This window comes from Dysidea avara, chromosome 1 (genome assembly GCF_963678975.1).
Source record: "Dysidea avara chromosome 1, odDysAvar1.4, whole genome shotgun sequence".
Lineage (NCBI taxonomy): Eukaryota > Metazoa > Porifera > Demospongiae > Dictyoceratida > Dysideidae > Dysidea > Dysidea avara.
In genome coordinates this window covers 47,071,433-47,086,460 of record NC_089272.1, presented here as the reverse complement: position 1 = coordinate 47,086,460, position 15,028 = coordinate 47,071,433, and the positions used below count along the sequence as shown (strand labels likewise).

Sequence of the window (15,028 nt, the reverse complement as noted above, 5' to 3'; positions counted from 1 at the left end):
ATTTTATAGCTAAATTTTAAATTTCAAGTTGTCTTAGATTCAAAATTGTATTCCATTATGAATGTTCTATTAGAGTAGTTTGACTGCTGTATTAGAATACACCTGACTACTCTATTGGAGTATCTCGATTAGTAATGTTTTTCAACACATAACCTTGTTGTCTCTGTGAGGAACTGTTGTATAGGGTTCCTATTACACTGTAGCTATGCTCTGTTTCCAAAGCTAAATTGTGTATATTCAGTTGTGCTGTTATATTAAGTTAGTCTAGTGCTCCTGCAAGCCTAGTAGTTAAAATTTCAGAAGGGGTTTCCGGAACCCCAGGAACCTCTCCCTAAATGTTCCCCTGAGATCTCTATCTAATCAAAAACAGCCAAGCTGTAAAAAAGGGTGCGGCCTCAGGGTAAAAAAAGATGTGAAATCAAAGGTGGTGGCCAAGAAATGGCTGTGATGGTAGGTTAATGGCAAAAATTTTAATAACGACAATTCAGGTGAATTTGGTGCCAAATCCTAGTGAAACTTGGAAGAGCAACACAAATTCACCTGAATTGTCGTTATTAAAATTTTTGCTATTAACCTACCATCACAGCCATTTCTTGGCCGCCACCTTTGATTTCACATCTTTTTACCCTGACATTTTTGGAAGCCGCACCCTTTTTTACAGCTTGGCTGTTTTTGATTAGATATCACTTCTTTTGTATATTCATACCTAAAGCCAGCCTATGGCCAGCTTTAGGTATAAATTTTAACTTGTCTTTTTCTTCACCATAGAAAGAAGAAGATTTAAATGATTTGTTTAGCTACATGTACATTTAGGCAATGGTGTTGATTGATCATAAAGATAAGTCACACAGTTCGCAGCGGAATACTCTCCAGGGAAATGTGTATGTGGCTGAAAGTTCTACAGGGAAGTAACTGTACTCTTTGACTACATGGTGAATGGTTTGTAGTTGAACTCACCACAGGATGGCTTATTCTAGCTGAAACACTATAATGAAATGTAGATGAATTCTCTCTTGTTTCTAACTGATCTCTCTATAGTTTCTTATCTAGCTGACATTTCTACAGGGTGACTTGTTTCAAGCTGAGCTCTCTACAGAGTCATAGCCGATATTTCTACAGGGTGATTTGTTTCTAGCCGATCTCTACAGGGTGAATTATTGTGTCTAGCTGATCTTTCTACAGGGTGAAGTGTTTCTAGCTGATCTCGCTACAGGGTAACTTGTTTCTAGCTACACTCTCTACAGGGTGACTTGAAAAATAGTTTAATTCTTTGCAGGTAACAGGGTAACTTGCCTAACTGATCTCTCTACAGGGAGATTTGTTTCTAACTGAATACTGTACAAGGTGATGTATTTCTAGCTGATCTTTCTACTGAGAGAGTTTTCCGTAGCTGGACTCTACATGGGGTGACTTGAAAAGTAGTTGGGCTCTTACAAGGTGACTTGATCACACTGATCTTTCTACAGGGTGCTTGTTTCAAGCTGATCTCTCTATAGAGTGATTTTGTCTATCTGATCTTTCTACAGCGTGATTTGATCTGACTTATTTCTAGCTGAACTCACAGAGAACAGCTGATGAAAATTCAATGGTAAACCATGAAATTTCATGTAGTTTTCATGGACACTGCCTATGAAAATTTGACAGTTCATGGACACTGCCAATGAAAATTTGACAATTCATGGACACTACCTATGAAACTTTTACAATTAATGGCCACTGCAAACATGAAACAATTTGTCAGTGCTGTGAAATTTCCATACAATTTCTACTTTTCATGAATTCATGTCCATGAAATGACTTTCATGGGAATTATTTTACTATTCATGGATAATCCATAGGTGTTTCATGGCACTGTTCTCTGGTAGTGCTACACAGTGACTTCATTCTATCTGTTCTCTGTACAGGATGACTTGTTTCTAGCTAATCTTTCAATAGAGTCAGTTGTTTCAAGCTGATCTTTCTACAGGGTGATTTGTTTCTTGCTGATCTCTCTATAGGGTGAATTGTTTCTAACTGATCCTTCTACAGGGTGATTTGTTTCAAGCTGATCTTTCTACAAGGTAATTGAAATGTAGCTAATCTCGCTACAGGTTGACTTGTTTCTAGCTGATCTTTCTACAGGTGAGCTGATTTCTGTACAGGGTGACTTCTTACTGGCTGAATTCTCTACAGGGTGACTTGTTTCTACCAGATCTCTCTACAGGATGATTTGTGTTGAGATGATTTCTCTACAGGGTGATTTCTTTCTAGCTGATCTCTACAGGGTGAATTGTTTCTAGCTGATTTCTCTACAAGGCTACTTGTTACTTGCTGAACTCTATACAGGGTGATTTGTTTCTGGCTGATCTCTCTATAGGGTGATTTGTTTGGAGCTGATGTCTCTACAAAGTGATTTGTGTGATTTGTTTCCAGCTGATCTCTCTTCATGGTGACTTACTATTATATAACTGCATGAACTCTCAGTACATAGTGGACTTGTTTCTAGCTGATCTCTTTACAGGGCGGCTTGTTTCTACTAAACTTTCTATAGGCTGACTTGAAGCATAGCTGAACTCTCTGCAAGATGACTCATTTTTAGTTGATCTCTCTACACAGTGATTTGTTTCCAGCTGATTTCTCTAGTGAGAGATTTGCTTCTAGCTGATCTCTCTACTGACAGCCTGTGTAACTTGTTTCTAGCTGATCTTTGTACAGGGTGATTTGTTCTAGCTGATCTCTGTTTGCTTTTAGCTGATCTTTTCCACAGGGTGACTTGTTTTTAACTCTACAAGGTGATTTGTTTTCAGCTGATCTCTCTACAGGATGCCTTGTTTCTAGCTGATTTATCTGCAAGGTGATTTGTTTCCAGCTGGTCTCTCTACAGGATGATTATGTAGCTGATCTTTCTACAGGGTGATTTGTTTCTAGCTGATCTTTCTACAAGGTAACTTGTAGCCAGCTGAACTCTCAACAGGGTGACTTAAACATGGTTGAACTCTCTTTAGGGTGACTGGTTTCTAGCTGAATACTCTACTGGGTGATTTGAAATGTGGTTTGGTTTAACACTTTGCAAGGTGAATTGTTGACTTGTTTCTAGCTGATCTCTCTACAGGGTGACCTTTTCTTAGTTAATCCCCATACACAGTGGCTTATAACAGTGTTAAATTCTCTGCAACATATAGATGAATGCTTTAAGATGTAATTATTTGATTCTTAGCTGACTGCTCTATTAGGATGACTGCTCTATTAGAGTATCTCAATCGCTCACTTGTTACACCTAGTTGACTTTTGTAAGTAGTTTTTCATCTGATCCTTTGTAAAATACTGAAAGATCATTCTAAAATAATTATTCTACCTCTCTACCTATTTTCAGCTGATTCCATTAACTATTTGTCTGGAAGGCGTGATAAGTAATACTAAAAACTCGATCATGCAATTTTTACACATGGTTGGCGTTTTTGTTATAACTCCATTATTGTTAGTGTGATTTCTTTCAAACTACAAAAGGTTTGCACTACGATAGTTACTCCATCTACAGACCAATATTCAAGTTATTCTGTTACGCGGTTTACCCTGGAGACGTGACAACAAATCACCTTTGGATTTTTGAAACATCGTGCATAACTCCCTTGTTCTTTGTCTACTCTCTACCAAAATTGGATTACAAATGTACAGTATTATGCTCTTACTGCCCTCCAAATTGTACGTAAATCGACCAAGGAATGCGCAAGTTATTATGATTTTTCTAAAGTGTGCTAGATGAAGAAGAAAAAGAAAAAGATTAACAAAAAATATATGAAGAAAATAAGACTAACTTTGAAGGCATGTATCTCAGTGTTGGATGGGCAGAGTCACCTCAAATTTGGAATAGGAAGTACCCTACTCCGAGGGAGTTTCCACAGCAAAAATGGTTAGTTTCCATCCAGCCATTATCGAGCTATGGATGCATGAAAACGGCATTCTTTGTTCCTGTAAAATACACACTTGTCTGTCACGCGCCCGCACTGGCTGTACTTGGCCGCACAACACACTATCGTGTGTCTTGATGTATGGGTTATTTGCAATATGATTGAAATTATCATTGCAAGCAAAAAAATGAAATATTTACCTTTTGGAAATAATTTGGCCACTGATATGTTACCCCATCCTGTTGATCTTTAATGATTTCATTATAGCCATTGGTTAAGAAAGACTTTTTGCAAAGCTTGCTCTTCCTAGCCTTCTGTAGGTATCATTACAATTGATTAAGGCCACACACCATCAGTAATGCATTGTTTCAGAAATTGTGGTAGGTCCTCAATTCCACTGAGGTCAGTTCTGCTCTCCATCTCAGCAGCTCTTTCTTTGAGATCTTCTGTGGCAAGAGTAGGTGTGACCAGTGAAGCCAGCACTTTTTGGCCAGCTGGAAATTTAAAAAAAACTTTCAAACTTGATGAAGCAAACGTGAACATGCAATACTTATAACATTTACATTTATCTAATGGCATATATTGACAGAAACAACACTTACCTAACCTGTCTTTGCACTCAGAACAGCTTCATGTTGATTTCGTCTGTGCTAAGCACCTCTAAAAATAATTACTGTTATATTTAGCTTAGGCTTTGTTTCTCTTTGTAGCTACTTTGAAATGTTCCTCACAGAGTATCTCTTAATTAATAAACTCAAATTATTGACAAGTACATGAAAAAAATTGGAATTTTCAACTAGAGTAGGGACCATAGCACATCGATAAAAAGTACTGAAACAAGTTGGAGTAGTCCATGATAGTAAATCACTGTAAAACAATAAGAAGAGTTATATCCCTACTGTGTTCAAGATACCATAACAGAAATGTACAGTAGGGACATAACACTTCTTATTGTTTTACTGTGATTTAATATCATGGACTACTCCAACTTGTTTCGGTACTTTTTATCGATGTGCTACAGTCTCTACTCTAGTTGAAAATTCCAATTTTTTTCATGTACTTGTTTGTTAACTTTTTTGTAAATAATTTTATTTTGACTAGTAAACCCACGCGTACCGCATCTGAAATTCCCAGCCCCTTATTGTCTGAAAAGTGAACTATCCATTACGCTTTGTAGCCAGCTATGTTCAACCCATTGCAAGGCCGGAGCCCAGAGATTTTGAGTGATCTGGCCTGACATGGACTGTAATGAAGGTCATAATCATGCACACTACTCAGTTTTTATTGATTTAATATGATCTATAAATCAGAGATTATCTGCTTTTTGGTGTGTTACTTAACTGCATGTGCTATAAGTACACACAGCATGCTAAGCTAGAGGGGTCAGGGGGCATGCTCCCCCAGGGAAAGTTTTGAAAATAGATACTCTGAAATGGCATCTGGAGGCTATGCAAAGTCTATGCTAATTTTGTTTTCATGATCTATACAAAAATTTCTTAACATGAAAGTTTAGTTTTAGATTGTAACTGCATGTTAATGCATGGCATGCATGGTCAATTAGCTCAATGCAGTGTGTCATGCAGATAACTCGCTGGGTATTTTAAGACAGTTAACACAGATGTCATGGATTAGACTACAAGTACTGAATGCTTTATTAGAACATCACGATGACTGTTCTATTAGAGTATATTTTGATGACTGCTCTATTAGAGTATCTCGATCTTTCACTAAAATCAAGTAGCTGAAAAGTGATTGGCTGGACCATGGGCTCTGGCCCTGACCTATTGCACAGTGCACAGCATTTCGAATCAAAAACTGTTCGTAAAGCACCTCTGCAATCCACGCATAGCAATAGAAAGAAATCTTGCTACATGCTGAAAAGTGAAGTATCCATTATGCTTCACTGTTGGCTCTGTTCAATCCGTTATACAGCAGTACGAATCAAGAACTGTTTGAAAAGCACCTCTACTTTCAAAATAGCCACTATGAAAAATATGGATGATTTCCGTTACAAAGGGAAGCTATCATGTGCATCACCAAATCGACACTTTTCGCTATCAGCAAAGATGAATGGGACACAAAAGAGGACACTGGTAAGTCCAAAAAGAATGCATTGTACGTACTGCGGTATGCCAAAAGGCACTTGTCAGGCTGAACAGTGAAAAAATCAAACCTCTAGCCTTAGCCATTATCGAGCTACGCTTGTCTGAAGGCATCAGCCAGTTACTCAGTCAGTCAGTAGAAAATTCCGTTGAATAAAAAACATTAAAATTCTGTAGCAACTTGTTAAAAGCGTTTTGGGTCGATCTGAAAGCTTTTTTGGGCTTAGTTTTACCTAACCAATACTGCTTCATCGTCGTCTGGGAAAATTGAGGTTGGTTTTTGGTTGATATTATTTTGTGGGCCACGCCTACTCCTTTGTGGTCCCTACTATACAGTACTATTACTATACAGTACTATGGTACTATATGATAAGTTTTAAGATTTAAACAGTATTATGGAGGTACTTTTGCTTGGCTTTTTGGCAATGTCATGTTATATCATTAAGCACTTGTCAAGTAACTAACTAACACCTTGAACACAGTGTTATAGCCCAACATTGCCTCCACATAGCATCTCAAAATGTGACTTAAAAACAGTTTCCATGGCAATGGTTTCTGAGACAATTATGTTGATGGTTGCCTATCAATGATTGTTGTTGGCTATTTTGCTTCAATTCTCCAATAGAGTCATAGCAACCATTGCTTGGCCGTACCCATTTCCAATACAACACTCGTGGTGTTTATCCCAAATTTCTCTGCTACCCATGCTATTACTAGTACTAATCCAGCATGTCTCTTAACAGTAATGAAGTGAATTTCAAAATTCCAAATTAGGACTCTCAATTTCGATTAATTTAATTGATTAATCATCAATTACTAAATCAATAATATTAGATTTTACAAAACCGATCCAAATCACACATTAGGCAAAATCAAACTAACACCATCAGTGGATAGCCACACTATCGTACTACTAGTTTTGACACTCGGTACTACTCAAACTACACGAGGCTGGTTTAACAGACGTCTTTTCTGGGTAGTGTAGAGATCTTGAATGGCAGTATCTGGCCTTGTGAAGGGTCTGACTTGGCAAGAATCAGTGGTATACTGGTGGATGGCCTGATAATGTTGGCCAGATGTTTTTTCTGTTGATTTTGCTACATATCAGCCACTAAGGAGCCAGCACAGCCCTGTTAGGTTTAGCTGGAGTTGTTAATAAAATTATGGTGTGCTGTACTGATAAGGATTTTTCAGCTGTACTGATATCCTACTGCATGATGTATATTCTAATGATTTTTAGCATTGAGAAAACAGAAGTGATGTAACTTTTGCTATAAAGCACAACAATGGCTGGGTGGTGTGGCCTCTATTACACAACCCAGACAATTAGGCACCACAAATATTTTAATACGTGTTCCCTTGTCCAGATTACTGAGAGTTTTGATTAGTTATCAAGATGGCTGCTATACACAGATTATCAGTTTATTTTTCCTGTGATACAGATCTTTATTCTTGAAGTATAACAGCTACTGTTTTCAGAAGATCTGGATAAGAATATTTCAACACTAGCTTACAGGTGTAGTTGCATGGCTTCTCATAACTTAGTGCTTTATGGAATAATATAGTGGGGTTTTCTGTTTGTTTGTAGTGAGCCAAAAGGCTTTTCATTTACATAGAATTTTTATTAATGGCATGTGCATACTAAGTGATTATCAATTACAAAATAAAAATAATACTAATTTTCATTGATTAATCATGAGAGCCCTAATTCTAATCTAGCATTAATATTGATTATCCAAAATCTGGTAAAAAATGCCAAGAGTTTGCTCAAAATGACGTGCTCAATCATGCTCATTGACAGATTTCCTTACTGAAATTATTATCGTGAAAAATGTGGCAACTCACGTTTGAAAACTTTCATACTTTTGTTAAATTTTCATGAACTAAAGTTTCAATTGTGATGTTCTTTTTGATCCAATTCAAAGTAGTGCAGATGTGGAAGCTATTTTCATATTTAATGAGATTTATGTATAAAAGTTTCAATATTAATTTTGTGGTATATTAACTTCAACTGCTATGAATGTACTAGTACTGTATGTAAGGCCACTCCAAATGAGACTGTAGTTTCCCGTCCTGATGTTTTCGTTATATGGTGCGGGCGTGAGGCTTATTATCATTATTCATTATTAAAGGTGTGACTGCTCTTTTAGAGTATCTCGATCTTGATAGGATTTCTAGGTCATGAAAATGGCTTCTTTGCAAGCTAATAACCACTAGAACCATTCAATTTTAGGTTTCACTGTGCTTTTTAGCAATGCAAAATAAAAGGCTCCATGAAAAATTCCCAGAAAGCAGCACAGGAAGTGATTTTGGAAAAATAATAACAATAATGACATTCAGTGTGGGTGCCTAGATGTGATGCGGGCAGAGGATGGGAAACTACAGTCTTATTTGGAGTGGCCTAAGGTTATGACACTATACATATTCCCACCACATGTTATTTTAGTTATAGGTTGTAAAATAACATCAGTCAATGGTATTTATGAAGTGATAGGGAGCAATGCCATCATCACATTCTCAGCTGACCATGTCCCTGTACATGATAAAATAAAATTTTGCTGCAAGTTGGATCATAAAGGATATGAACCTTGTAAGTAATGTAAGGTAGTGTGATGCACAGTATGTGTAGTAATCTTATTTGTATATCCACTAACGTTTGTGACCCGCTGAGCAAAAACCGGCTATTTTCACACATTCCTTGAATTCCATTTTATTGCCTCTCTGTTGTCTATGGTAACAAATGAGTGAACAGCCAAAGTTTCAGCCTTTTGTGATGAATGGTCTTGGAGTTATAGCACCACATAGTTCGAACAGGAATAAATTTGATTTGTACAGCAACCATATGGCAAATAAAATCAATTAGTGGCACTTGTCGCTCATAACTCACAACTGAAACAAATAATGAAGGATCAGTCTGTTTACCATGAACTGACAATTTGATCAAGATATTATAGTGTTTTCTATGTACAACTCCATGTGGACAAAGTAGAAAGCCATTCCAACAATAAAATGATGGCAGTAAACTCTGTTTCTACTACATTGTAAATAAGCACTCATAACTCATGCACTGTATGCTGTATGAAGACAAAAGAAACATTTTCCTACTTCCCATGAAAATACAAATCTAATCCAAAACAGCCAAGCTGTAAAAAAAGTGTGCGGCCCTCAGAAAGGCTATGGTGAAAAAAGATGTGAAATCCAAGGTGGCGGCCAAGAAATGGCTGTGATGGTAGGTTAATGGTAAAAATTTTAATAATGACAATTCAGGTAAATTTTGTGAAGCGGCACAAAAATTCACCTGAATTGTCGTTATTAAAATTTTTACCATTAACCTACCATCACAGCCATTTCTTGGCCGCCACCTTGGATTTCACATCTTTTTTCACCATAGCCTTTCTGAGGGCCGTACACTTTTTTTACAGCATGGCTGTTTTGGATTAGATTTCATTTCTTTTTGTATTTGTATACCCCAAAGCCGGCCTATGGCCAGCTTTGGGACTTTTTTAACCTATGTTTTTTTCTTTACTACAGGAAGAAGAAAAGATGAAGTAGATGTACTTTAAATATTTTATCAGTAAATGTACAAATTATATATATAATATATATGTGACCGGATTTGCGAAAAGGGGCCTTCCACACACATCCAATTTTCCAACTTTGACAATTGATAACTTCAGATTGGAAAGAGCTATTGCCATGAAATTTGGGCAGTAGTGATTTCTTTGCAGCTGAACTCTCCACATGATGGTTTCTTTGTAGCTGAATTCTCTACAAGGTAATTTCTTCTAGCTGATCTCTCTACAGGGAGATTTGTTTGTAGCTGAACTATCTACAAGGTAACTTCTTCTAGCTGATCCCTCTACAGGGTGATTTGTTTGTAGCTGAACTCTCTACAGGTGATTTGTTTGAAGCTGAACTTTCTAAATGATGGTTTCTTTGTAGCTGAACTCTCTACAAGTTAACTTCTTCTAGCTGATCTCTCTACAGGGTGATTTGTTTGTAGCTGAATTCTGTACAGGTGATTTGTTTGCAGCTGAGCTCTTTACAGAATGGTTTCTTTGTAGCTGAACTCTCTAAAAGGTAACTTCTTCTAACTGATCTTTCTACAGGGCAATTTGTTTGTGGCTGTATTTTCTACAGGGTGATTTCTTTGCAGCTGAACTCTCTACATGGTGGTTTCTTTGTAGCTGAACTCTCTACAAAGTAATTTCTTCTAGCTGATCTCTCTACAGGGTGATTTGTTTGTAGCTGAATTCTGTACAGGTGATTTGTTTGCAGCTGAGCTCTTTACAGAATGGTTTCTTTGTAGCTGAACTCTCTACAAGGTAACTTTTCTAGCTGATGTCTCTACAAGGTGGCTAGTTTGTAGCTGAACTCTCTACATGATGGTTTCTTTGTAACTGAACTTTCTACAAGATGACTTCTTCTAGCTGATCTTTCAATAGGGTGATGTGTTTGTAACTTCACTCTCTACAAGGTAACTTCTTCTAGCTGATCTCTCTACAGGGAGATTTGTTTGTAGCTGAACTCTCTACAGGTGATTTGTTTGAAGCTGAACTTTCTAAATGATGTTTTCTTTGTAGCTGAACTCTCTACAACTTAACTTCTTCTAGCTGATCTCTCTACAGGGTGATTTGTTTGTAGCTGAATTCTGTACAGGTGATTTGTTTGCAGCTGAGCTCTTTACAGAATGGTTTCTTTGTAGCTGAACTCTCTAAAAGGTAACTTCTTCTAACTGATCTTTCTACAGGGCAATTTGTTTGTGGCAAAATTTTCTACAGGGTGATTTCTTTGCAGCTGAACTCTCTACATGGTGGTTTCTTTGTAGCTGAACTCTCTACAAGGTAATTTCTTCTAGCTGATCTCTCTACAGGGAGATTTGTTTGTAGCTGAACTATCTACAAGGTAACTTCTTCTAGCTGATCTCTCTACAGGGTGATTTGTTCGTAGCTGAATTCTGTACAGGTGATTTGTTTGCAGCTGAGCTCTTTACAAAATGGTTTCTTTGTAGCTGAACTCTCTAAAAGGTAACTTCTTCTAACTGATCTTTCTACAGGGCAATTTGTTTGTGGCAGAATTTTATACAGGGTGCTTTCTTTGCAGCTGAACTCTCTACATGGTGGTTTCTTTGTAGCTGAACTCTCTACAAGGTAACTTCTTCTAGCTGATCTCTCTACAGGGTGATTTGTTTGTAGCTGAACGATCTACAAGGTAACTTCTTCTAGCTGATCTCTCTACAGGGTGGTTTCATTGTAGCTGAACTCTCTAAAAGGTAACTTCTTCTAACTGATCTTACTACAGGGCAATTTGTTAGTGGCTGTATTTTCTACAGGGTGATTTCTTTGCAGCTGAACTCTCTACATGGTGGTTTCTTTGTAGCTGAACTCTCTACAAAGTAATTTCTTCTAGCTGATCTCTCTACAGGGTGATTTGTTTGTAGCTGAATTCTGTACAGGTGATTTGTTTGCAGCTGAGCTCTTTACAGAATGGTTTCTTTGTAGCTGAACTCTCTACAAGGTAACTTTTCTAGCTGATGTCTCTACAAGGTGGCTAGTTTGTAGCTGAACTCTCTACATGATGGTTTCTTTGTAGCTGAACTCTACAAGGTGATTTTTTCTAGCTGAACTATCTCTTTCCATAGTTGCATGAACTCCCTACAAGGTAACTTCTTCTAGCTGATCTCTCTACAGGGTGACTTGTGTGTAGCTGATCTCTATACAGGTTTCTTATTTCTAGCTGATCTCTTGAATTCTCTTCAGGTTGACTGTTCTATTAGGATGACTGCTCTATTAGAGTATCTCGATCTCGCACATGCCGCACCAAGTTAGATTTCGTGTTATAACTCCGTGGCTTTAAGTCTGATTCTTCTACACCATTGATGAGCCTTTCTAAGATGATTACTCCATCTGTACAATGATTTTTAAAGCATTACCCCAAGCGGTTTATCTGGTAGGCGTGGCAAGCAATGGTTTTTTTATTAGCTGATCTCGATTGCATAATTGTTACACACTGTTGGTTTTTTCGTTGTATCTTCCTGGTTTTTAGCTCGATTTCTTTCAAACCACAAAAGGTTTGAGGTTCAATAGTTAACCTATTCACCCACCAATTTTCAGCTTCTTCCCATACGCGGTTTACCCTGTACGCGTGACAACATATTGGTGTTATTTTTCGTGAATAATTGCTCATAACTCTTTGCCTGTTTATCGTATTCCAGCTAAAGTTGGTACCGAGATGCGCCTTTATACCTCCCTTCTGTGTGCCAAATTTCAAGGCAATCGGATATGGCATTCGAGTTTTATAGCAGTTTTTGTAAGTGTGCGACAAGAAAAAGAAAAATAAGAAGAAAAAAAAACAAAGAAACTGAGCCAATTTTTGAAGTCGCATATCTCAGGAACACTTGAAGTGATTTTGCTCAAATTTGGAATGTGGAGTGCTGCAGTTGGAGGGCATGTCCACAGCAAAAATCGTTTTGTTTCATCAAGGAAGCACAGAGCTACGGAGGTGCGAAAATTGCGTTTTCTTTCTTAATGTCAATATACTCACGGGTGTTATGCGCCAGCTTCTTGGGCCGCACGACACACTACCGTGTGTCTTGATTTGGTGGTGTACAGGTGTTATTGATTTGAGTTTTGTTTCAGTGTATACCAAAGAAATTAAAACATGCTTAAATTTTTATGTAGCATGCATATGTTTATTTCAATATTTTTTTATCACAAAATAGAATTTTGTAAGAATGGCCGGTTTTTGCTTAGCATGTCACATTTGGTCTTAGTGTATGTCATTCATTTTCTCATCATCTTCCAATTATGTATGTATTACACTTTAGGTACTAGTCCACAGATTTACCGTAAGTTGAGTGTGAGGAAACATCATGTTACTGTAAGAGCTGAGTGTCCAGATGATCAATCCTCAAGAAAAGATCAGAAATTTGACTTCAATATTGATAATTAATTCTTGACTTTAGAACTGGAACTAAAAACTATGTCATAGGCTCATTTTGTGTTCATTAAAAATAGGCCAATATTTTTTTCTTTTGTAAACTGGTTGTAACATTGACATTGAAATAAAGAAAATTAATGCTTCTACACATTCTCATTATAACCATCTATAAGTTTAATAGTAGTTTTATTACATGTTAACAACTGCTGATGCACACTTCTTATACAGGCAATTTCAAATACTATAGCACATTATTTCTAAGTATATGCCATGCTTATTCTGGCATAAACAGTGTGTGAGAGTATAAGAGTAGTAGCTATTCAGTATACGTTAGCAGTTTAGGAAGCATACATCTCATAATATACGTACTGTAGAATACATTTGCATGACCTACAAAGTCAGTTAAATGCTCCGTATACATCATATGTGAATTGTTATTGGCACAGTTGAAGTCTGCATACTTGGCACTATCACCCACTCAGAAGCAACTAATTTAGGGGGGGTTTCTGGAAACCCCAGTAACCCCCTCTGAAATAGCGCACATCCCTACGATTCGTCTGGGTGATAAAAATTACAAAGAGTTATACATACTGTATTATATTATGGTTTTTTTTCTATTGGCACAACTTCATACTTTTTACCTTTGAAATCACCTTCACACATAGTGACCTTTCTTTTTTGGTCTTCAATTTGCAGCTAGGCTGAAGTTGCAATTTTAGAGAACCAGAAACCCCCTCTGAAAATTTCTAGATCCCTCCCTGTAATTGAAATCATGCATGTTTCAGGTCTGTTTGCTACTAAGATGCAATTGTGCAATTGACAGTGTCATTACTTACCATGATTACAGGAGAGGTGGAAGCAGTACACAATTATTACAGGATATACCTGTAAAGTGAAAACTGAAAATCATTTGCTAATTTGTTATATTAAAGAGTTTCTGCAGTTTGCATTATTTTGCATGCCATCCCCAGAAATAATTTTGTAACATATATAACTGTAAGACTTTCTATTACTTGATTGCCTATACTGCAGTCTTATCAATAATCTTATGATAAAATAATCAATTTAAATAGCAGTGCAATAATAGAAAATAATTTTAATCGTCACATTTTCAAAACCACTACTCAGTTTATACAAAGCAGATTTTTACAACCATGTGATTGCTCTTGTACACATTAACAACATTTAAAAAGTTTACTGCAAATGCTAGAGATTACAATTATTTTTAACTGTCTTTATATCAAAAACATTTTGCATGTATTGTAATAAACAATGGCATATAGCCACACTAGGGCTAGGCTTGTGTCAATTATGCTGACATAATTTTTGGCATAATAGGAGATGAAAGCATAAAACATAATGCTGGCATAATGGAGCATAATTCAGAGCACAGCTAATTGGCACCACCATAAGTACAAGTTCTGCTATAACAGTCAAAAAGTCAAAGCTAACGTGTTTTGGATGGTCAAGTGATTCCTGGAAATGGGTAGATAAATACAATACTGTATATATTACTACCTTTCTATGTATTTCCTCACGTCCATGACCTATATGTTTAAATGCATATTACAATTATAACACCCATTCTCAAGCACATTTGCTTCTTGTATGTTCACTTTGCCATTGATCTTCTGTTCTGAATTGCAATTGGTCTCTGCAAGGGTAACCAACATGTTAATATACGTTAATATACAAGTGTACATGTACATAATTATGATAAATCAGAAGCCATACTATTGTGACCATGCACAGCCTGCTATTATACTGCCTATAGTTGGGATATGTCAAAGCTCTGTAGTACAAAGTAGCTACATTCAATAATGAGGAAACAATACACTGGTGTTTGCTAACACTGATCAAGACGCACGGTGTGTCGTGCGGCACAAGAAGCCGGCGCGCCACACCGTGAGTATATTAACAGGAAGAAAGTAAAAGCGATTTTCACACCTTTGTAGCTCCATGATTCCTTATCCCATTGAAACCAAAGTTGCTACAGAATGGAAGTGCCGGCTAGGTAGGGAGTACACATTCCAATTGCAAATTTGAATAGGGACCCGCCGATTATGCTCATAATTTTACCTATTATGCTATGCTGCACTG

The 15,028-nt window shown here is 37.0% G+C and overlaps 1 protein-coding gene across 1 annotated transcript in view; it reads left to right on the top strand.

Moving 5' to 3' along the window:
* The window catches only part of LOC136250687 (uncharacterized), a 42,478-nt gene extending 29,395 nt beyond the window's left edge, over nucleotides 1-13,083 (top strand). The window contains exons 6-7 of the mRNA XM_066042916.1: nucleotides 8,436-8,579; nucleotides 12,816-13,083. Coding sequence (XP_065898988.1) covers nucleotides 8,436-8,579; nucleotides 12,816-12,940 — 269 coding nt within the window. The 3' untranslated portion in view covers nucleotides 12,941-13,083. The remainder of the gene's footprint in view (nucleotides 1-8,435; nucleotides 8,580-12,815) is intronic.
* The last annotated feature ends 1,945 nt before the right edge of the window (nucleotides 13,084-15,028 follow it).